General features: G+C 42.3%; 1 protein-coding gene across 1 annotated transcript; it reads left to right on the forward strand.

Annotated features, from left to right (window-relative positions):
* The first annotated feature begins 11,973 nt into the window (after window positions 1–11,973).
* On the forward strand, window positions 11,974–23,729 carry Gja1 (gap junction protein alpha 1). Its single transcript, XM_070015345.1, has 2 exons — window positions 11,974–12,209; window positions 20,770–23,729. The coding sequence occupies exon 2, from the start codon at window positions 20,786–20,788 to the stop codon at window positions 21,932–21,934; it is 1,149 nt and encodes a 382-aa protein (XP_069871446.1). The 5' UTR covers window positions 11,974–12,209; window positions 20,770–20,785; the 3' UTR covers window positions 21,935–23,729.
* Window positions 23,730–24,851: the final 1,122 nt, after the last annotated feature.

Genomic DNA, 24,851 nt, shown 5'->3' on the forward strand with positions numbered 1-24,851 from the left:
CCAGGGCTTGAACTCTCTATATGAAACTTTAACACCTGAGCCATGCCTCCAATCCCACATTTGTTTATTTTTAAATTAGAAATTGTCCACCACTCAAAAATCAAAATAGTTTAACTTAACCTCTCTGAGGTAAGTTCATCAGTATTGCTTATAAATAAAGCCATAGAAATACTGAAAGAAATAATAGTTTCTTGAATTTAAACCCAAAACTGCAGTTTCCATCTCCTAATTAAAGTCCAAAATGAAGATTGATTTTATGTCCTAACTAGCTTAATGGTAACTTCATTAAAATGTCTGTTAAAGCTGGATACATTTCAGAATATAGTTTGCGCGCATAATATGCTGACATTTTGTAGATAAGTATAATCAAGATGTCCAATTTTCTAGTGGTTAATTGGAGTTAAGAGTCTCATGGACTTTCCTGCCTGGTCTGGCTTTGAACCATGATCCTCAGATCTCAGTCTCCTGACTAGCTAGGATTACAGGCATGAGCCACCAGCACACACATATAGCATGGATCATTTATTTTTTAGTGTACAAATTTCAGTGTGTAACCAGGGCTTCATTTCCTTGTGTTATGACATCTGTAAAGTATTTCTGCAAAGACATAATACTATAAATGAAACAGGATAGATGAGAAGACTCTGACTATATATATATATATATATAGGCCTCACCTATTCTCCCAACCCAAAACTATACCACATGTACTTGCCCATGTCAAAAAGTAAAAAAGCAGCCAGGTGCAGGTGGCTCACACCTGTAATCCTAGCTACTCAAGGGGCTGAGATCTGAGGATTGTAGTTTGAAGCCAGCCAGGGCAGGAAAGACCATGAGACACTTATCTCCAATTAACCTCCAGAAAAAGCTGGTAGTGACCCTGTGGCTTAAGTGGCAGAGTGCTAGTCCTGAGCAAAAGAGTTCACGATAAGCATCCAGGCCCTGAGTTCAAGCCCCAGGATCCCTAACAACAAAAAAAAGTAGAAAAGCTACATATAGGACCCACCATTTTGAATCCTTAACTCTTCTTTCCTACATGGAAAGGAAATTTTTTTTCTCATTCTCTGTTTCTCCCTATTTTACTCCTGTTATATTAAAATAAGTCCTCACTAAAAGTTTCACCTTGTCAGACTGTCCTTTTTTTTTTTTCTTTTTCTTTCTTTTTTTCTTTCTTTCTTTCTTTTTTTTTTTGTTGCTAGTCCTGGTGTTTGAACCCATAACCTGGATGTTATTCTTGGGCTTTTGTGTTCAAGGCTAGCACCTTTACCACTTGAGACACACTCCACTTCTGGCTATTTGATTGCTAATTGGAGATAAGAGTCACAAACTTTCCTGCCTGGACTGGCTTAGAACCGCCATCCTCACATCTCAGCCATCTAGTAGCTAGGATGACAGGTGTGAGCCACCAATGCCTGACTCTGACACTCGCCTGTGAGACATTCTGAAAAGTTTTCTATTAGTGGATGACCAGGACCTTTGATTTTGTGTGGAAATCGAGAAGCTGAGGGAAGCCCTCTTCCACACTCCAGTGACAATAAATAGGTAGATTAAGCTTCATATAGAATAGCTGGATTCTATAACCAAATACATTTGGGGTACACACTGGTACCTCAGGGAAGACTACAAGTGCTTTTGCATCCAAGTCTGTAAAACTATCCGTTTGCTAACCACCATAATGAGTTTAGAAAGCAGTTATACTTGGCTGACATTATTGATAATCAGCATTTATAGAATAGCTATAATTACAAGACCTTGGCTAGGCACTGGTGGCTCACGCCTGTAATCCTAGCTACTCAGGAGATTGACATTTGAGGATTGCAGTTCAAAGCCAGCCCAGGTAGGAAAGTCTGTGAGACTCCTATCTCCAATTAACCTCCAAAAAATCAGAAGTGGTGCTGTAGCTCAAAGTGGTAGAGCGCTACCCTTGAGAAAAAGAACTCAGGGACAGTGCCTAGGCCCCAAGTTCAAGCCCCATGACTAGCAACAACAACAAAACTTTCCTTAAATACATTTAAGAAACTAGAGTGATCATTGACTCCTAAATGGATGCACATGCAAACACAGGTATAGGGATTATCTGTCGGCTGAGGTTATCTATTTGTGTTGTAACACAAATACCAATGGAATAACATTATTTCTGTCACAAAAGAAGTTTCTGCGGGGGCTGGGAAGGTGGCTCAGTGGCTTGCCTTGCATGCATTAGGCCCTGGGTTCGATTTCCTCAGCACCACATAAGCAAAAAGAAAAAAAGCCGGAAGTGGCACTGTGGTTCAAGTGGTAGAGTGCTAGCCTTGAGCTGAAGAGCCTGGGACAGTGCCCAGGCCCAGAGTTCAGGCCCCACGACTGGACCCCCCCCCAAAAAAAAAAAATTAAAAAGAAGAAGTTTCTGCGACCAGGTGCAGGTCGACACGACTATAATCCCAGCATTTTGGAGGCTGAGGCAGGAAGATCTCATCCCAGACCTGCCAGGACCATATAGTGAGGGCTCATCGCAACAAACAAAAAGATATCCCTTTCATTGCACTTGGGGTGGTATGCTAGCCCTGTGCCCCAAAACTGAGTAAGATCTTCAGCACCCCAAACACAAGCAACATTTTGGTGTCAGGACATGGATCTGCAGAAGGGTTACAGAACGTCCTTGTCCTGAGACAATGGGAACAACTCTTACTTGGACCCAGAAGACCCACTCAACCACCCACCGCAGGAGGCGTCCAGATTGACCTTGCCTCGGGAATTAGTTCAGTTCTGAGCTCCCGAGGGAGAAATGATACCGAGCTGGTAAGTCAAAATCAGGAATGAGGAAGCACCCCCGGCTTCAAAACACCTATCCTCTCCAATACACGCCCACGCCCAGGACTCACAATTAACGCAAGGGCCACCCTTTCCTGATGGAGACTGTTTACTCCGCAGTCAAGGTTAAACCAAGAAAGGGAAGGTGAGTCAGGGGGAGAACCGGGAGGATCAAATGCTCTGTGTATGCTTCCTAGAACCCAACTGCCTCTAGGCAGTGACCACTTGGGGAGGATGGGCAGTTTCCAGTCCCACAGCAACTCCACCCTGTTAGATAAAACCACAAAAGTTGGTAGATCCCAAGCAATCTTTTTTTTTTTTTTTTATCGTGAAAATACCGTGCGGAGGGGTTACATGGGCAAGGTAATGAGTACATTTCTTACCAAGCATTGTTGCCTCCTCCTTTGTTTCCCCTTCCCATCATCCCCCCTCAATCCCCCCACCCCCAAGTTGTAAAGTTCGTTTTTCGACATAAGGACTCCTACATCTCATTGTTGCAATGGGTCCACCTGTATCCCTGTTTAAACGATTTGTCCAAGCAATCATTTTTAACTTGAATTGCCCACTCACTTCAAGAACGGTCTTTAAGAACTCAGTTCTTACCTGAACTGCCCACTCTTTCTCTTAAGGTATAATTCTGCTTTCATAGTAATATACTCTATTAAAAACGAGAAGAAAAAATAAAAGGTAACCTGAGGAATGAGTGGGGTTGAGAGAGCAGGGGAGAGCATGGAAGGGGTGACATTGATTATGACGCATTGTACTCACAAACTGACTTGTTGAACTGAAACCCCTTTGTACAACTACTTAAAGAAAATTAAACTAGGGCTGGGAAGGTGGCTCAGTGGTAGATCGATTGCTAAGCATGCATGAAGCTCTAGGTTTGATTCCTCAGTACCACATAAACAGAAAAAACAGTGGCTCAAATGCTAGCTATGAGCAAAAAGAAGCTCAGGGACAGTGCCCATGCCCTTAGTTCAAGCCCCAGGATTGGAAAAAGAAGATAATAAAACTAATGTACAAATAATAAGAAGAAAGGAAGGAAAAGACAAAAAGAAGAAAAATAGGGAAGTTTTCATAAAAGGTGATCTTATCACCTAAGAACTGAGTCAACACTCCATTATGAGTACCAAATAAGTTTGGCAAAGTGGTTAGTTCAAGATGGTTAATAAGGGCTGGGAAGGTGGCTCAGTGGTAGAGCACTTGCCTTGCATGCATGAGGCCCTGGGTTCAATTCCTCAGCACCACATAAGCAGGTAAAAAAATGCCGGAAGTGGCTCTGTGGCCTAAGTAGTAGAGCGCTAGCCTTGAACTGAAGAGCTGAGGGACAGCCCCCAGGCCCAGAGTTCAAGCCCCATGACCGGACTCAAAAAAAAAAAAAAAGATGGTTAATAAATGATTGTTAAATAAGTTCCTAAGACTGTTAACTGTATCAACCTGACTGGCCATAGACTGCCCAGATTAAACATCATTTGTGGTGGTGGCCAACATAGTGTTTCTGGATGAGATCAGAATTTGAACTCAACGATTTGTCACCTCGAGTGTTGGTAGGAATGTTCCATCCGCTGAGAGCCTGAACAGATTTTCCCCTTCTGCTTTTTGTAGGTCTGCTGGGCTGAAGCATTTCATCTTCTTGGGGACTCAGACTAGGATTTGTACCATTGGTTCCTGTGGCTCTCACTTGTGAGGCTCTGACTGGATTATACCCCTGGCTTTCCCGGGCTCCAGCTTGCAGATAGAAGGTTATGGGACTTCTTGGTTTATAAACACACACATGCACATGTGTGCACACATGCACATGTGCACACTCACGCACACATACACACACAAAACAACAACTACTACTACTACTCCTGCTGCTGCTTTGCTGCTGCTACCTCTACTAACTCTGTTTCTTGGGAAAGCCTATTATAGCATCCAAACCATAAATAAGATTTATTTTATTCAAGCTGATATTGATGTCAGGAAGGAACAGTTTTCACATAACAACTGTTTTGTTTTGTTTTAGTAGGGCTTGAACTCTGGGCCTAAGCACTATCCCTGAGCTCTTCAGCTCAAGGCTAGTGCTCTGTCACTTGAGCCACAGTGCCACTTCCAGTTTTCTGATGGTTAATTGGAGATAAGAGTCTCATGAGCTTTTCTGCCCAGGCTGGCTTTGAACTGTCATCCTCAGATCTCAGCCTCCTGAGTAGCTAGACTACAACTTGACTTCTCAGTGCTGAAAAGAACATATAAATGGTACACCAAATTGGCCTCAGTTATTTTATAGTCTCCTCTCAGTTTTTCTCCATGATTCCATTAGAAATTATATGCCAGTCATTGAAACTCTCTTTGTAAGCCACAGTAATTAATTTTTGTTAGATTTTTGCCTTTTTCAAGGTTACACTTCTATTTCCTTTTGACTTCTTCTATTTTTAGAAGTTTACAATGTCTGGATCAGATCTGTTGGTTCCTATCTGTAATCCCAGCTACCTGGGAAGTGGAGATCTGGAAGACTATATTTTGATAGTAGCCCAGGCAAAAAGTTGAGATGAGATTCCCTTCTCAACCAATCAACTGGATGTGGTAGTGCATACTTGACATCTCAGCAAAGCCTGAGGTACAAGAAAGATGATTACAGTCAAGAGGCCAGCCCTTGCAGGACGCCCTCTAAAAAAACAACTATAAAACAAAACAAGGCATAAGCAAAAGCAAGTAAGCAAAAAGAGCTGAAGTTGAAGAGTACCTATCTAAAAAATGTAGTATTCTAACCCCACTCACACACTCACCACTATAAAAAATGATGACAATATCTTCTTAATCCAAATCAGGAACTCTAATCATGGAGAAATACAGATTCAATCAACCATGGAAGATGCTTTAGGTCTGAAGAAGCTTCAGAAGTCTTGAAATTATAAATCATGCATAATGCTGTTCTGCCTTCATACTGGGCTGACCATGGTCCAAGTAATTCGTTGTAACTGACTACATGAATCTCCAAGAAATTTAAAAAAATTACAAAAAGCTTTCAGCACAGGACACCTGCTATGATAATCATGGACCTCATTTTTACCAATGATGCTCTGATATTAAGACATTACTCATTTATTTCCTGCTGCTAACAGTGAAAAATCTGAAGGCTTGCTTAAGGCAGTATAAAGTTATAGATTTTTCTTATTCATATGGCTGTGTGTGTGTGTGTGTGTGTGTGTGTTGTATTACTGGGTTTACACTTAGGACCTTGCCCTTGCTAGGTAGTAGGATCTCTATTGCTAAGCTACATCTCTTGCCGAAGCTGACATTTAAAAAAAAATGCATATGCAATTTACAGTGACTATGAGACATGATTTCTTAAAGATACTTGTGCTGTTTTATGCTCCCCAACATGAAAACTCTATTAAATTGAGCGATGCTCATCAAGAGTATGTACTGTGTAAAGCTCTCCATAGGTTCCTCTTCCTGCACAGCAAAGCAGACTTAGACATACAACAGGAGGGCATTTTAACGACTTTGCTAAGTGGTACTATAACCTAGCATTGTAAATATTTCATTCAGGGAATTTTTATCTCAGCTGACTTTTGAAGCAAGGAGAAGGCTGATCTTGGCTCCAATGAAATAAATATGTACAGAATTGCATCTGTTATTTTAACAATACATTTGCTCTCATTTCTGATTGTTTGTAGAAATTCTGCACATAAGGAATCCTTTCCACTTTCAGGGTGTTCTCAATGACAATTGAGACAATGACAAACCTAAAGATGATAATGCTATCATACTGAATGATTTTTAAATAACTTAATAATGCTTATTTTATCAGCTCTAAAATAAAATATTATATATTTTCTCATGTGTCAAGATGATTCTCAGCAGATATAAAATACTTGGCTAGCCAGACTTTAGTTAGACCATCAATGGGTACAAACATTGTATCATTCTTTTTAAAATATTTTCTTTAAGGTTCTTTATTTTTCCCCCCCGCCTGTCCTAGAGCTTGAACTCAGGGCCTGGGCACTATATCTTTTAGCCTCTCTGTGATCAAGGATAACACTCTACCACTTGAGCCTCATACCACTTTTTTTTTTCCTAGTGCCACTTCTGGCTTTTTGTGTTTATGTGCTACTGAGGAATCGAACCCAGGCTTCATGCATGCTAAGCGAGCACTTTACCACTAAGTCACATTCCAGCCTTCTTGAAGATTCTTAATTGACACCTTGTAGCTGCACAGACTTCGGGGGGTACAGTGTGACATTTCAATACATAAATACAAAGTTGTCATGATCAGGTCAAGGTCTTCAGTGGCTGTTTCTCTTTATATAATCAAAATTAAAAATTGTATAAAATGAAGAGTTTCAGATTCCAAACCTTTATCTCTGTCTCTATGGCAGACTAACTCACTGGATTCTTCATAACAGTGCCCCACTGTGGAATCATAGAGAAAAAGAGCATATGCCATGTCTTAAAAACAAGTTTTCTCTCAAAATTCTGTTAAAATCTGTAAGTTCAAAATCAAAGTCAACCCCAATACTGATTTTCCACTAGATAACAAAAATGTCCTTATTTGTAGCTAACATAATTCCTGAGATATGAAGAATATAAATAAATGTAACCATTCACAAGTGACCATAACAAAAATTAAGGAAACTTCACATAAAGAGATGAAATAGTCATTTATTTTTACTTCTTTTCACAATGCTTATTTTCACTCCGTCCAGAAGGTGGAGCCAAAGACATATTTATCCACATATCCCCAGGCAGGTTCATTCCCATCCAACAAAACAAAGTCCAGGAAAGCAAAATTAAGTGTTTTCCTTTACAAGCGCATGTTGTTGTTGCTTTTGCTGTATAATTTTTCATGGAGTGTCCCTTGGAGATAAATACAGGGTATAAAAGTTTGTTAAGATTTTCCCCAGGTGAAGTCAAGCATTGATCCTCAAATTACTTTCAAGAAGAAAATTAGACTTCATCTGAGTTGAAAACACATTGTCATAATAGTTTGCAATAGCAGGGGAATTCTTAACTGTTCTGAAAGAACTGTGGCCAGCCAAAGACCAACAGTAAAAGTGAAACACTTCTGCTGGTCTGACCAACTTAGGTAAAACCCATCAAAACTTCCACATTAATTGAGCTCCAAGCTCACTTTCATTACTCCTTCTTGACTGATCAATAAGTACTAGTTAAAATTGAAATTTGCTCCCAGAAGGAATCATTCTGATGCTAACAGAGAGGACTGGTAGCCGACCCTTACCACCACCACTACCACGCACCCCCCCCACCCCCGCAGGCTGGAATCTCAAGATCCTGAGTTCTAGGCTAGCTTGAAGTACAAGGCAGAGACTCAGTCTCAAAAGAAAAAAAATAATTCCATCTTATCTATTTATAAAATCAAGCTGGACCTGAGATCTACGATAATTTTTCTATTCTTCCACAGTTCCGTTTGAATCCCTTGCCCCCCCGCCCCCAACTCCCCGAGATACTGCATAGCCTCAATTCTTCTCTATCACATGACAGCTCAACCACTAGGAGAATCTACCTCCAAACTGTAGTTTTGCTTAGCTTCAATTCTTCTCTATCACATGATGAGCTCAACCACTAGGAGAAACTACCCCCAAACGGTAGTTTCCTTCTACTCCAGACCAATGCTTCATTTTCTTCACAGACCCCAATTACTCTGCTTTGAAAGAGACCTAACTCTCCTTTCAGAGTTAACTGGCCATTGCTCCTTAGAACAAGTGATGGTTTTCTTATAAATCAGACTTCTTTCTCATCATGATACACTCCCTTCCCTTTCTGGACATCGCCTTCCCTCTTTCGGCATTCTTTCTCTTTGCCTGGTGAAATAAGGCAATCCAATAAACTCAGGGTTTTGTCTTTGGGGCACCCTGCTCCGCCTCTTTTCTTCAGTAATCTTATTTGTACCTATAGCTTTAACAATCATTATCTGAGTTGTGTCATAAATCTTCAGGTTTTTTTTTTATTGCGAAAATGCCATACAAAGGAGTTACAAGGGCTAGATAATGAGTACATTTCTTATCAAGCATTGTTGCCTCCTCCTTTGTTTTAACCCGAAGTCCACGGTCTGTGATTTAAATGCAAGTCAGGTAGCTTTACCTAGATATTTCTGTTCTTCAATCCAAGAAAATCAAGCTGAAATCATTCTATTCATTCAGCAGATTATTCCTTCCTCTAACTTCCTTTTTCTGTGTGTGTCAGTGTATTTTGCCAGTTAAAATTCCAGTTTCCACATCCTCTTTGTTCTCATCTGCCCATTCAGCCTGTCATCAAGTGCTGGCTGGTCATTCTACTTTTCTTTCCTTCCTGCTAGCCTTCTAACTCAATTGAATACCCCTCCCTTTTCTTCCATTACAACAGTCTTTTTTCCATCCACTAATCTACAATCTCTTTTTCTTTTAAGACCTCACTACAATTTCCCAGGCTGGCTGCAAACAGCTGGACTCAAATGATGCTTCTGTCTCAACTCCCAAGTAACCCAGACCACAGGCATACACCATTGTACCCCTTTTGACACCATTTTTTAAAGTATTTATATTATTCATTGAAAAAAGAATACTCACTCTTGCAGGTAAAGTAGGAATTTAATATCTTTAAATATAACTACAAGCATCCAACTTCTGGAATTTTGAAACACAGGGGATTTTATTTTGGTTTAATTCAACTAGGTTTCTATTAGTGCTCAGAATTTTGAAAAGCAATCTATTCTTTGTGCATTGCTCAAAGTACTTAACAATATGGATAAAAGAGATGAAGGCCTGACCCTGATGGATTCTCAGGAAGACCTGTAGGAGGCTGTAAATGACCGTCCCTCCTTCCTCAAAGCAAACTTTCCTAGTCAAGGCCTGGCACAGAGAAGGTGCTGTCTGTAAAGTCAATATTTATCATAAGGAATGATAGGGTAAGTATTCACATTTCTGAGATGATGAGAAAACACATTTTTTTAAAGTTCATCGCACAACTGTAGAATGTTCCTCTGGAGACAAGCTTCCTAAGAAAGATTATGTTGAATATTTTTAAAACATATACACATATGTATATATATATATATATATATATATATATACATACATATCTCCAAATATAGTCTTTTTGAAAATTTCATTGGTATTATGCAGATATATAGGTGGATGTGGGAATACTAGTACCTTAATAACAATGAATTCTTCAAAATGTTATCTTTCTATTTATGTAGATCTTTAAGTTCTATCAAGATTGTTTCATAGGGCTGGGGATGTGGCTTTGTGGTAGAGTGCTTGCTTTGCATGCTTGATTGATTTGATTCCTCAGTACCACAGAAACAGCAAAAGGTGGAAGTGGTAAGCCTTGAGCAAATGAAGCTCAGGGGCAGTGCCTAAGCCAGGCCCTGAGCTCAAGCCCTAGGACTAACAACACACACACACACACACACACACACACACACACACACACACACACACACACACAGAGTTTTATAGCATTTAGGGTATTGATTCTTTGCCTCCTTTTATTGAATTTTTGAATGATGCTATAAACAACCTTTTTTTTCATTTTTTCCTTTTTTACTGCCAAAAAGAAAGATAATTTTATGTTAAAAATGAAGAGAATAGGGAGGGGGGAGGCTGGGAAGGGAGGTGAAGGGTAAACAAAGGAGGAGGCTGCAATGCTTGGTAAGAAATGTATGCATTATCCTGCCCATGTAATTGTAGCCCCTCTGTACAGTATGTTCTCAAATAAAATAAAATAATATTAAAAAAAATGAAGAGAATATTTTCTTATAGTAAAAATCCTGTTTCTCAGGAATGGCTTCCGAATTGTATGAAATAATTTATAGTAAAGACCAAATAACAGATTAATTTGAAGTAAAGACAACATAAATACAAGTCTAAAACAGTGGGTTGCTTATCCTGTCAGACTTAGTAGATTACAATTTATAACATTGTATCACATTGTTTTTCTCCTTCCTTAACAGAAAGAGAAACATACCCTTGGGAGTACAGATAACCCAAAATAAGAGTAAGGTTGTGCCTCAAAGGTACATTTGAAAGATGACCTACTAGTTATTTCCCTATATTTATATTTTTATATTTATATATTTCCCTATATTTAGGGAAAATATTACTAGGAAATGTTTGCCATTCTTTTTTTTCTGATATTAGTATGAGTGAGAGCAAGTCATTTTAAGTCCAGATGAGTTTGCTTTGGTTTTAGAGAACAATGTCCTCAATTCAGTAAGATTATTGGGGAGTGGTCCAGCCTCAGACTTTTTTGCAGGGGTGACCTGGAGTCTGCAAACAAGCTGCCCATTCTAAAAACAGGCCACAGGACTCAGCCATTCTAAACCCTAATGCAGAGTCCTGGAGACAGGGTCAGGGAAGCTTACAATGCCTTTCCCCAGAACTCTAGCCAGGAGCTAGGGGTGGGGGAGATGTTAAGGAGGGGGAAGGGTTTTGAGTCTCACTTAATTCCACCTCCACATAAGTTGACCAGTAAGGTCTGCATTTGATTTCCTTTTTTAAAAGCTTGACATCTCGCTGCAGATTGAAATGTTAGGGTGCTGAGCCAGACGAGCCAGGCTGAGATATATAAATTCTCAGTTCCCAATAGATTTTGTACAGGCCCACACTTCCTAGTCAAAACATTACACAGAGGATATCTGTAATAGAAGACACATAGTCTATCCTATTGAGGTCCTTTTTGTTAACCAGAAAGAGTCAAAAAGGCAAACAAGTCAAGAAATAGGAGGCTGGCTTGGGTAGCGATCTACCCCCCCACACGTGTGTCTTTGAAGGCACTTCAGGCCTTTGATATTTGTCCAGCCTGTCACCCACCTCAACCTTCACACCCCCTGCTCCTGGAATAACTTCCTCCTGGCTATTCTCCTCCATTTTTAATGTATTAAATGTAAGCAAACATACTCGTCTAAAATACATAGTTTTGTCTTGGTCTTTTGGCCAGACTAAAACTAGCAGGTTTGAATCGGTAGGGCTGTCCATGTTTCTAATGCTACGTATCTATACATATATATATGCGTATATGTAAACATCTATGTATATGTGTATCTATTTCTCCCAGCAAATTGAAACTGCTTTATGGTGACCTGGTTGCTCAGCTCTGGCCTCCTCTCCCGCCCCTGGCTCCCCGGCCTCCTCCCCGCCTCGCCTTCTTCCCTCCCCTTTCTCCTAGCCCCTCCTTCCACTTGAGTCAGTGGCTTGAAACTTTTAAAAGCTCAGTGCTCCAAGTTAGAAAAAAACTTTTTTTTTTTTTTTTTACGAGGTATCAGCACTTTTCTTTCATTAGGGGGAAGGCGTGAGGAAAGCACCAAACGGCAGCAGACTTTTAAACTTTAAATAGACAGGTCCGAGTGTCTGAACTTGCCTTTCCTCTGGTATCTCATCCACCCAGGAGTTCCACGGCTTGGCGCGCCCGCTTCACTCCTTTTAAGTGAGAGAGTAAGTGTTTTAAACCCTCCTTTACCTACTCATTTCTTTTTCTTCAAGTTCCAACTTTTCTCTCCTTGGCTTTAATACACGTGTAACTCCACGTTAACTTGGGCTTTTGAGTGTACAGGCGGCGAACTTTGGGGGCTCTGGGGGTTCCAGGGGAAGATTGGAATTTCCATTTTGATTTCTTTTTAAGTGTTTTTGGTGGTGATGCAACAGGTAAAAGGTTCTAACCTTGCCGATTCTCAGAAGAGACTCCGCTGTGGGGTTTGGGTTCTTGGTCTTGGAGCGTGATTGTGCTTACCTCCTGGGGAGCAGGAATGAGGGTCGGTGGTCCTCACGGTTGGGGTGGGCCGGGGGTGTGGGGTGCGAGGGAGGAATGTGGGGACCTGGCTTGGGGGTCTGATTGACTTTACAGAAGAAGAAAAGAGAAAGACTTCCAAGTGCAAATCTGCCTAGCGTGCTTTCCTCTCGTGTTAGACCCTCGGTGCTTTCTCTCGCGGAAAACTTGATGGATGTCCGCAGCCTTGAACAGCAAACTTCTTTTGTAAGCGAGCGCTTTGTTACAGCGTGCGGCTCGCTGACGTCCACGTGGTCCCCTTCTCCGCCCGTCTCCCTCCCCGGGAGCGCGGAGGGGGCTCCCGGTTCCGAGCCTCCGCAGTCGGGCTTGGGAGTCCACGTTGGGCAGCCTGGGGGCAGGGAGCCCGGGCGGGTGGTGGGTGGTTACTTGGGGGTGCTGGGGCGGGGGATGGGGGGAAAGAGCAGGCGTTTAGGATGCGCCCCCCCCAAACCATCTCCTAAAAGGCCAGCTCCTAGAAAGGAGAGGGAAAAGAAATGTGCGCCAAGCTTAAGCCGCGACCATCTCCCCCACCCCCCCACCCCATCCAACTGGCCGGGCCGTCCGAACCTGTAGCACACTGCGCCGGGCTCGGCGCGCCCGGGGGCAGGACGGCTCGTTCGAGGATTTTTCCACTAGTCTGTGCTGTTTAAGAAAGGTTCGCTTTTGTTAGGGGATCTTGGTTGCGTTTTGGTTTGTTTGGGGAGGGGGGTGGCCACTGATGGTGTGAACCACCCGCGCAGCCGTGCACGACCAGGGTCCGGTAGAAATCGGGTCTCTCTCCGCGGACTGGATTGCTTGCTGTGACCCCCCCCTCCTCCCCCCGGAGCCGGAAGGCTCGGCACCCCGAGAACTCTAGCAGGAGAATTAAAATGAAAGCTCGACGGGGCGCCTCCTGCCATCTTAGCCACCTCCTCCCGGGCCCCGGGCGGCCCCCGCCTCGAGGGCTGCAGCTGCCTAGCTCCCCCGCCCCCCATCTCCAAATCCGCACCGGTCCCCGACTGGCCTCCGCAGGGAAGCCGGCAGGGGCGAGGCCAAACGGTGGGACCTACCGTGAGGGACCTAACTAAAGCTGTCAATCTCCCCCACCCCCCGGCCCGGTCCCTCTCCCCTCTCGCCTTCGTGCTTTCTTGGCTCATTTTCTTCCCGATCGCCCTGCGGGACCCCGGGGAAGGGATTCTGAACACCTTTGGGAGTTGTGGTGCTTGCTGCTAGATTGCACTTGTAACACTTCTGGAAGTTCTTAAAACGTCCGAAGAATGAGACGAGGCGGGGGTGGAGGAGGAAGGAAGACCCTGAAACGTGTCCTGGAGCGAATCCGTGCACGACTGGAAAACTCAGACCCGGAATTCCTGGCTGCGACTCGGCGCCCTGGGTCCTGGGATCCACCGCACGCAGGCCGGGCTGCGGGTGGATCACGTTCTGCGACGATCTCTCCTTGACCCGTGTCAGACTCAGTTTCCCTCCCCTAGAAGGGCTAACGTTTACCACCCCCCTCCCACAATTGTACAAAAAGTGGGGTCAGAAGAGAACTAAGGTACTGGGAGGGGGAACCCTTGGCTTTATTCAGAGATGGGAGTTAATTTCCTTTGCGCCCAAACCAAGTTAGTAATACCGAGAAAGACGCTGAATCTCTCCTGCTGAAACACTTTTAAAACTGTCAGAATTTCCCGGGAAGAAGCTTGATTTTTATTGCTTATTTATTTATTTACTTTTATGCAAGAACTGCTGAAAATAAAAGCCTATAAAGTCTTGCAAAGGGATATCTCATGAGAGGTATGCACTCCCAAGGATGAAGCCTGCCAATTCCATGAAAAATACCCATTGGGATAGATTAATTAGTGCTTTGGGGCAGGTCAAATTGAATTAAAAAACCATTATACCAGTCACCACAGGCACATTCTGTCCTGGTGTTGTGTTGAATTCTGCATTGTTGGAATGTAGTTCCCGGATGGTAAAATGTTTTGTGCTTCACAATCGCATACAGGGGCCACCTGTCCTTTGTCTACCATTGTCTAAACAGATTTCAAATGTCCCAAAATTTTAGGTTTATCACCACAGAGTTTCACCCTCTTTCCATTGTGACTCTCCCTCAGGAAATACACCCTGTAGCAAGTATCTAGACATCCAAGGTCACTTTGCTGCTTGAGTGTTTGCAATTCCTACCTTGACAAAGAGGAGAGCTCCTGATAGTCTATTTTGTGGGTTACCACAGTGTAACTTAGCTTGGTGAGAAACTGAGAAACTATATGCCTGAGGGAAGAGAATGATAAAGGAAAGTCACTAGTGATTAAAACCTGTTATTTTGACTTCCCTTCAAGATTCTCTTTGAATTGCCAGTGTTGGAAGCGAACCCGGTTGAGCTCTGGAAAGGGGAAAGGATATCAACAACCTTCAATAAGGATAGTACAGGTTAAGAAAAACAACCCTGTCAGGCCTGGTGGTATACTCCTCTAATCCTAGCCAAAAAGAAGCTGGAATTGAAGAATGTCACATAGTTCAAGGCCGCCTTGATTATATAAGAAGTTAGTCTCAACTGCTTAAACTATCCACTTTACTTGACTGTCTACTAAATTCACCATCTAGCTGGGTTTATATCAAGCATCCTTTGCTTGGTTTAAATGGGTTTTTAAGTCATTTCACTTGCTGTTTTGGTAAAGAAAAGATATGTTAAATAAATGAGGTAGATTCCCCCTCCCTCACAAATTTATTTGTACCCATAGTGAGGCTGGAGATCTGTGCCTGGGTGCCGTCCCTTAGCTTTTTCACTCAAGGCTGGTGATCTACCCCCTAGAATCACAGCTCTTCTTCTGGCCGTTTGGTGGTAAATTAAAGAGATAAGAGTCTCATGGGCTTTCCTGCCTACTACACTGGCTTTAAACTTTGATCCTCGGATAGATCTCAGTGTCCTGAGTAGCTAGTGTTAACAGTTGTGAGCTACTGATGCCTGACTTCCATAGATCTTAGCTGAACTTGGTTGCACTCAACATACAAGAGTTCTCTTAATCAGAGCGCATTAAGGAGAAGAATACTGTTAAACAATTCACTTTGGGTTTGACCATCATACTGGGTGTGTTTGTTTATAGGATTACAAATGACTGGACTATGCAAATGGAAGCTAGAAGTTAAGGGAGCTTTTGAAGTTAACCCCAGTCACTGATGAAAAATGTTCTAGTCTGCAGCTTCTGACTTAAGTGTTTTTCCTGTGGCACCCCTAAGTTTACTCTAACAAACTTTGGTTGGTGGAGGAATTGAGTTGTCTTTCGGTCACCACCTTTTGGAGTAGCATCCTTCACTATATCTCTCTTCTTGGCCTTGGAAACTGATGGTGTACACATATGATGACCGAGGAGATCCAGGAAAAGGAAAACTTGCTTGTGTCCTAGTTTTGTGTTTTGATCTTACTTCCCAATTCTTATCCCCTAAAAGTGAGACAGACAGAGAGAGAGAGAAAACAACAACAGCAATTCATCAAAAACCTTCAGGAATGTAAAGGTGTGTCAGCTCTTTAGCACAGAATCTGAGACTAATCAGGCAGGACTTTAAACAGAGTAGATGTTTACGCAGAATAGCTTTGATAGACCACAGACCTAGGCTGAGCTTCAGCTCTCTGGGCAGAAAGAAGCAAAGGTTGGGTGTTATCTAATGAAGAGGGAATGTTTTGGGTGTTTTTTTTCCCTCCAGGTTTCAAATCGCTACCTGCTGTATGTGGGTATACATTGTGTGGAGATGTTCTATTAACTGGGGTTAACACCAGCTCTCCTTCTCCTCCTTCACCTTTGTCCCCCTTTTTTCCTTCTTTCCATTTTCTCATCTTGTTTGTCCTTGAAGGACACAGTTTTAAACTGTTTTTCTGCAGTCGTGTCCTTGGCTGCAATAAACGTGTTACAGTCCGAATGTGCAGGACAAGAAAAATTAGCAGCACCAGGACCACATCTTAGAAATGACAAAAGCCTTTTCTTGAATGCGTTTTTACTTCACTCAATCCTATTGCTTAGTCAGGAATGATGTCAAGTGTTGTTTCAACAATCAGTGCTCTCTTAGAGTAATTGTCATCTGAAAATGTTACAGTCTTAGTTACAAATCCATTCAGCAAGTATTTACACAGCATTTCTTACTTCGTTTAAGTCCTAGTGGACAGAACTAACTCCCTCACAGAGCTCACATTCTGACTGAAGAAAGCAAGATAGTAAGCAATAAGCCCTAGTGGACTGCAGATAAATCATAAGCTCTGAGAGTTGTTTTAAAAAGTAGGACAAGGGGAAATAAGAAGTGTCAGGACCGGTAAAAGGATGTTGCTGTTTTATACATGGTGGTCAGGAAAGTTGGCTAAAGTAGTGAGGCCTGAAACTTGTGGAGGGAGAAGGAGCCATGTGGGAGGAACAGAGCTGATTCAAAACTAGGTTAGCAAGTTGGGTGCCCAGTGGACTGGGGCAGCAAAATAGTGATGACGGCTGAAATCAGGCAACAGCAAGGATGGTGGCGGGAATGGGTCATAGTCTGATTTACTTCCTTCCTTCCTTCCTTCCTTCCTTCCTTCCTTCCTTCCTTCCTTCCTTCTTTCCTTCCTTTTTTCCTTCTTTTCCCTCTCCTTTTCTCTCTTTCTTTCTCTTGTGCCCATTCTGGGGCATGGATTCAGAGCCTGGGCACTATACGATTGATCAAGGCTAGCTAGAGCTCAGACCCTTGAGCCTCAGCTCTACTTCCAGCCTTTTGCTAGTTAGGCGAAAGAGTCCCACAGACTTTCTTGACCACACTGGCTTTGAACTTTGTTCCTCAGATCTCAGCCTCCTGAGTAGTAGGATTATAGGCATGAGCCACTGATGTTGGCATTTTAGAAAGCATAGTTTTATTCTTTCAGATATGAATGACTTTAAGTCTTAACTAATTTCCATCATAAAACATTGGGAGGCCATGTCTCACTATAATTTCTGACTTTTTTGGTGGGGTTCCGGTCATGGGGCCTGAACTCTGGGCCTGGGTGCTGTCCCTCAGCTCTTTAGCTCAAGGCTAGTGTGTTACCACTTGAGCCACAGCACCACTTCCTGCTTTTTTCTTTTTGCTTATGTGGTGCTGAAGAATCAAACCCAGGGCCTCATGTATGCAAGGCAAGAGCTCTACCACTGAGCCACCTTCCCAGGCCCTTCCAACAATAATTTTGCTTGCTTTCATTTCCATTATAAAAAGATGGGGGAACCGAATCTCTCTTTAGTTTCCAAAAATAATTTTACCTTCATTTAACCTTCATTTCTCCATCTTTTTCCTAAAGAGATTTCTTCTGATTTGGAGCTTTACTCCAGAGATCTTATAGTGGCAGGGAAGAGGGTCCCTGCGCCCTGTGCCCTGTGCCCTGTGCCCAGAGTAGCTGCTCTTGCTCAGCTTTGTGGACTTTTCACATGCTCTGCTCTGGCCTTTTCTGCTCTCTTGACATTTCCTGGACTCCTAAGCCTTTGGAACAGGAAAATACCAAAAGTGCTGAGGAATCAAGTGTTTGCCTGCTGACCTAAAACCTTACTTCAGAACCACCTGGGATTTTTCTTTAAACAAGTAACCAAAAAAAAATTAAAACTCTTATTTCTCAGGCCCCACCTTGTAGAAATAGAGACTGAGGAGGGCCAGGAATGTGTGTTAGCAAATGCTAGGAACTGAGTGTGAGGTACCTAAAAAAACCTGGAAAGGACCAAGAGTGCTAAGCCAGGTCACACTGGGAGAACAAAGGAAAATGGTTTGACCTGGTATGCAGGAGTAACTGAAGGGCAACCCAGCCGCTGTTAAATCTGCTCTGCGTGAGAAGTTTGCACATGGCCCCTTTGGGAATCTAGAAGTGAAGGATATGAATGCAATATGTACTCCATAAATCAAGGCCTGGGATTCTGTAAAACATGATTCCTTGTCTTTATATGAAAGGCCATTGTTTCCCCCACTAAGATGGGCAGAGGAGCGAGGAATGAAAGTTTTAAACTGGATGTGAGGAGAGAAGAACCACTTGTTGGGACTTTTGGTGTCCGTGGCAAAGTAAACAAGCAGCTAGCAGTAAGAAATTTTTGTTGCGTTTTCTTGAGCCGCAAGATGAACCATCACATTTGACACTGTTATTTATCTATGACAGTGGTAATGACAGGTGTCTACATGCTGCAGGATGCAGGGTATCTGTCCAATTGGATAATTCCTGTTTTATCCAGATGAAAGGCTATAACTCATTAATGCAAATAACTACTGCGTGGGATTGCAATTAAATTGCCAGTGTGTTTTTAAAAAATACTACTTAGAACTTCCCAGTGACCCAGTTTTTGCACACTGGCACTATTGAATGGGAAACTCTTGGAATCATGAAAGTCCGATTTCATTTTCAAGAATGGGACGCATTTAGTATTGAACCTCCACAAGCATCTTCACAATCATCTTTTACTTTAAGAAACAAGAAAGCCCTTACTAAATGACAGCTTCTGTTGGGTCTGATCATATGTTTAATTTGTCTTGAGATCTACTATTGCATGAATGTGATGAGATGTATGCAAACAGCCTATTATTGGATGCTTTACAAACAGAATGAGAGTGATTTACACATCATCATATCTAAATAGTGTTGATATCACTCAAACTGTTTGATGTTGACTATTCATCTTCATCCCCAGACTAGTTTTTCCTGAATTATAGGAATACACACACACACACACACACACACACACACACACACACACACACACACACACACACACACACACACACACACACACACACACACACACACACACACACACACACACACACACACACACACACACACACACACACAGAGGTTCTGGGGCTTGAACTCAGGGCCAGAGCTCTGTCCATGAGCATATCTGTGCTTAAGTGTTCTACCAGAGCTCCCCTTCCAGTTTTCTGGTAGTTAGAGGTAGGTCATGGAATTTCCTGCTGGGGGCTGGCATTGAACCACAGTCCCAGATCTCAGCCTCCAGAGTAGCTGGGATTACAGTTGTGAGCCACTGGCGCTCAGCTGGGTTTTTATTTTGTTATATATATTCTCTCATCATCCAACTATCCATTCAGACAAAATTGACTTCTTTCAAGCTTTGCCTTGGCCTCTACAATCACCTGGGCTCTTTGTCTGTTTGGGTTCAGTTGTTGATGTGTAGCTCAAGCTGGTCTGATGCTCATTATGTAGATGGAACTTCAGCAACCCATCTCCTGCATCGTCCTCCCAGTGCTGGAATTACAGGCATGTACCACTATCCCAAGATTTGCTTCAAAAATAATTGGTCTTTGAGCTTTCTCTCTCTCTCTCTTTCTCTCTCCCTCCCTTTCTCCCTCTCCATCATTTAAAAGGATGAATGGCCATTAGGGAATAAATTAAACTCACTTAATAACTTTTTTGAGATCACTGTCAATCTTACAGACCTCTTTTCTCATCCTCAATATGGAGTCCTAGACATGTAGTGTTTTAAGAAGTTAACTGGGATAAATAGGCCAAGGGCTCAAAGCCCAGTAAGGGAACTGAAATATTTAGTGCTTATTTTAGAGGAAGGTTCTATACAGAGAACATGGTATTCAATGGCATACTTGAGTACAAGCTGTTGAAATATAAATATTAGTGCTTAAGACAAAAGAGGCCAGGAATTGTTTTTTTTTTTTTTTTTAAATCAAGGCAACTGTAATCCCAGAATTTGAGAGATTAAGGCAGGACTGAGAATTTGATGTCCATTTGGGCTACTTTCAGAACTCATGGCCAGACTGGGCTACATAGGAAGATTCTGTCTCAAATAAAAGGAAATGATACAGGAGGGAGATAAGAAAAAACAAAAGTAGAAATAATATAATGTAGAGTATGCACAAAATATACCTTTTGTACCATGGTAACAACATTTCAGAGTAAAATTAGAAATGAAATGATAATCATCATTTGTGAGGTAAGGGTGTGTGTAATCTGTTCCTGCATAGTCATGCCTGTCTTGATTGAGACTTCTGTGTTGTGAATACCTCAAACAGGGTTTTGCTTAGGCATGCCTCGGACACACTTAGCAGTCTTCAAGCTAAGATTGCTTTTCACCCTTTAGATAGGTTGGCTTGGAGGGGGATGGGGTTCCAGGGGGAGGAGGGAGGGAGGGAAGGAAGGAAGGAAGGAAGGAAGGAAGGAGAAAATGCATGATTGCCATAGTTTGACTTGTCAGCCAAGAGAAACTGCTGACTTGCGATCTGTGCTCAATAAGTTGGCTTTCTGTGTTTTCTCAGGAGGTGCCCAGGCAACATGGGTGACTGGAGCGCCCTAGGGAAACTTCTGGACAAGGTCCAAGCCTACTCCACGGCTGGAGGGAAGGTGTGGCTGTCTGTCCTCTTCATTTTCCGAATCCTGCTTCTGGGGACAGCAGTTGAGTCAGCTTGGGGCGACGAGCAATCTGCCTTTCGATGCAACACACAACAACCTGGCTGTGAGAACGTGTGCTACGACAAGTCTTTCCCTATCTCTCATGTGCGCTTCTGGGTCCTGCAGATCATATTCGTGTCTGTACCGACCCTGCTGTACCTAGCTCATGTGTTCTATGTGATGCGAAAAGAAGAGAAACTGAACAAGAAAGAAGAGGAGCTCAAAGTGGCCCAAACGGATGGCATGAACGTGGAGATGCACTTGAAGCAGATTGAAATCAAGAAGTTCAAGTACGGCATTGAAGAGCACGGCAAAGTGAAGATGCGCGGGGGCCTGCTGCGCACCTACATCATCAGCATCCTCTTCAAGTCCGTCTTCGAGGTGGCCTTCCTGCTCATCCAGTGGTACATCTATGGCTTCAGCTTGAGTGCCGTCTACACTTGCAAGAGAGACCCCTGCCCACATCAGGTGGACTGCTTCCTCTCGCGCCCCACGGAGAAAACCATCTTCATCATCTTCATGTTGGTGGTGTCCCTGGTGTCCCTTGCCCTGAACATCATCGAGCTCTTCTACGTGTTCTTCAAGGGGGTCAAGGATCGGGTGAAGGGAAGAAATGACCCCTACCACCCTAACGCCGGCAGGCTGAGTCCCTCCAAGGACTGTGGATCTCCAAAATACGCTTATTTTAATGGCTGCTCCTCCCCAACCGCCCCTCTGTCTCCTATGTCTCCTCCCGGCTACAAGCTGATTTCTGGTGACAGAAACAATTCCTCTTGCCGCAATTACAACAAACAAGCCAGCGAGCAAAACTGGGCCAATTACAGCGCAGAACAAAACCGGATGGGACAGGCAGGAAGCACCATCTCTAACTCCCACGCGCAGCCCTTCGATTTCCCCGACGATAACCAGAATTCTAAAAAAGTTACGGCTGCCCTGGAACTGCAGCCCCTGGCCATTGTAGACCAGCGACCTTCCAGCCGACCCAGCAGTCGTACCAGCAGCAGACCCCGGCCTGATGACCTGGAGATCTAGTTGCAGGCTGGAGAGAGCATCAAGGTTCCACTCAAGTTTGTGGAAGAGATTAAAAAGGTGCTGTCAGTGTGTGCACCTTAGGTGTTCATTTTTGTTCTAATGGAGGTGGTACTCAAAGCCTTAGAAGTAAGGCTCGGAAACAAACAAACAAACACACACACACACACACAAAAACACAAAGACATAGAATACACTAGGGTGGGTGGGATATCTAGTAGAGGTGAGTGGAAACGGAAGGGGGGATGAAGGAGATACCTGCTGGTTGGTATTTAATGTAGTGGATTCAAAGACGTTCCAATGCTAAGAGCCATATTCGTGAGGGCTTTATCTCCCCCTACTTCCCCCAACACACACCCTTAAGAGTGGCTCTGTGTATGTGAATGTGTGGGTGATGTGTTATGACTACGGATCTTTTAAAATGTTTGCTTTACCAAGAAACTGAAAGAACTTTGTTCAAGAATAATAAATACTTCCTGAAACATCCCATTTTTCAACCAGAAAGACATGGTTGTCCTTATGTCCCTGCTCAAAACATTCCATTGTTAAAATTTGCACATTGAAGGCCTGACCCTAGAGGTGTCAAAGGACTTAACGCTACTATATATATACGTATGTATTTTAATTCTTGGTATCAATTAAAACTCAGACAAGGCCCACAGAAAAAGGTTATCCATTCATGTGCATCTCAGCCGGTTCTGTGTCCATTCTTTAATTAATCCACTTCATCATCATGTTACCTTCACCTTCCCATCATTCCTCAACCAGGACTCACATTCATCGAGTGCTTTCTGTATACATTTTTTTTTTATTTTATAATAGCTGGGATGTCATCTACCATTATTTGCATTAGTGTCAGGGAAACAAGCCATGCTCCATAGTTAAATCACTTGCATGTGTCTGTATGAGAAAGAGTGTGTTTCTATTTGTCAAGGTATTGGTACAAGGAAATGCAATATAAACTCACAAATACAAATTTGAAAGTAATGCACACACAATGTTCAAAGTCAAGCCTTTCTCATGGATTTTGTGGTGTGGGCCAATATGGTGTTTACATTATATAATTCCTGCTGTGCAAGTAGAGCACATTTTTTTTTCCTTAAAATGATTTCTTCCATGTATCCTATTGTGGGTACTGGGTTTGTTCATTATGGTTTTTTTCCTTTTTTTTTTTTTTTAGAATGTAGCAGTAATGCTATTACTGAAACAAATGATTTTTCTCTTCTGAAATATAATCATTGATGCTTGAATGATAGAATTTTAGTACTGTAAACAGGCTTTAGTCATTAATGTGAGAGATTTAGGAGAAATGCGTAGTGTGGACTGTAGAGTTTTCCTAAATGAGTTTTGCAGTAACTGATGTTCTTGGTTTTGTTTTTTCTTTTCTTACTTAATACACATTAATTCAGAAATCATATTTGGATTTGACAGGTGTTTGGAATGACCAGCAGCTTTGATGTTTGCACTAAGGTTTTATTTGGAATGCAAGAGAGGTTGAAAGAGATTTCAGTCATACACATGTAACTAATTTATTTCAACTCTGAGCTAAAAGACATCTAGTTGATCTTCAAATGCCTTTTTAAAAACTCATCACAGGTGATTGGGGGAATGCTGAGTATCATACGTTTCACGTCAGCTACATAAATGGTTTTGTACAATGAAAAATACTAATTTGTTTGACATTCCATGTTAAACTACTGTCAGGTTCAGCTTCATTGCATGTAATGTAGACTTAGTCCATCAGATCATGTGTTCTGGAGAGTGTTCTTTATTCAATAAAGTTTTAATTTAGTATAAATATATATTGTATTCTTATTTTTTTTGTTAGGTACATCTATTCAAAATTGTCAGATTATTTCTCATGGCTACAATAATTTGTGCAAGTAAGATTCACAATTTCAGGGATTTTAAAAGGATTCTTTGCCGGGGTCTTGGTGGCTCCCACCTATAATCCTAGCTAGTCAGGAGGCTGAGATCTGAGGACCGGGGTTCAGGCAGGAAGATCTGTGACACTTAACCACAGAAAACTGGAAGTGGAGCTTGGCTCCAAGTGGTAAAGACTAGCCTTGAGCAAAAAAGCTCAGGGATAGTGTCACACAGTTGTGACCGCCCCCGGCAAAAAAAAAAAAAGAGATTCTTATAATGTTCTGTGGAGCATTGTAAACATTCCAAATACTGGCATTTCAACCATGTGTCACAAAGCCTGGCTCAGTAATTTAAAAAATTTTAGCATTCAAGGAAAAGATCCAACAATCAATACAATAATTCTAGGCAATTGTTTAAAATTGTCATCATTTCAATCACTTGAGATATTTCTCACTTCTGCAACCCAGCGTTTAGAATGAAACAAGATGACTGTGAGTTCAAGACCAGCTTGTGCTATGTAGACCTGTTCAGTTATTAGAAATATTAAAGAAATTCCAAAGTAGTTTAGTGTAGGTCACATGCATGGCAATAATGAGGTTTTAACATAGGGCTTCGTGCTTGCTGCACTTTGCCACCTTAACATAAAACTCTAGCCCTTTTGTGCTTGTTTTGGTTTTGGTTTTGGCCCAGGCTGGCTTGGAGAGTTATGCTTATATTTTATACTGAGACAAGTACTATGCACCCAGGTATTAGTTGAGACTGGGTCTTGAAAACTTGGCTATGTTGGCTTCAAACCCAAATTCTCCCAATATCTGCTCCTTTGAGCCACAGGTAATTGGCTGCTTCTTAATTTTAAATGAACAATGAGTAGTGTTACAGTCTATTCTTGGACAGATTAGTGTCTCTCTTTCCTACTCTATGTATCTGTATACATCTCGAATGGAAAGGTGATTTAAGTATGAATCATAACAAACCATAAATTGTGATTACTTAATAAAATGAAAGGAAGAGGTTATCAAATGTCTGCATAAGGGAGTAAATTCAACTTTTAGAA

The sequence above is a fragment of the Dipodomys merriami genome, unplaced genomic scaffold (genome assembly GCF_024711535.1).
Source record: "Dipodomys merriami isolate MVZ:Mamm:240054 unplaced genomic scaffold, mDipMer1.0.p SCAF_112, whole genome shotgun sequence".
Taxonomy (NCBI): domain Eukaryota; kingdom Metazoa; phylum Chordata; class Mammalia; order Rodentia; family Heteromyidae; genus Dipodomys; species Dipodomys merriami.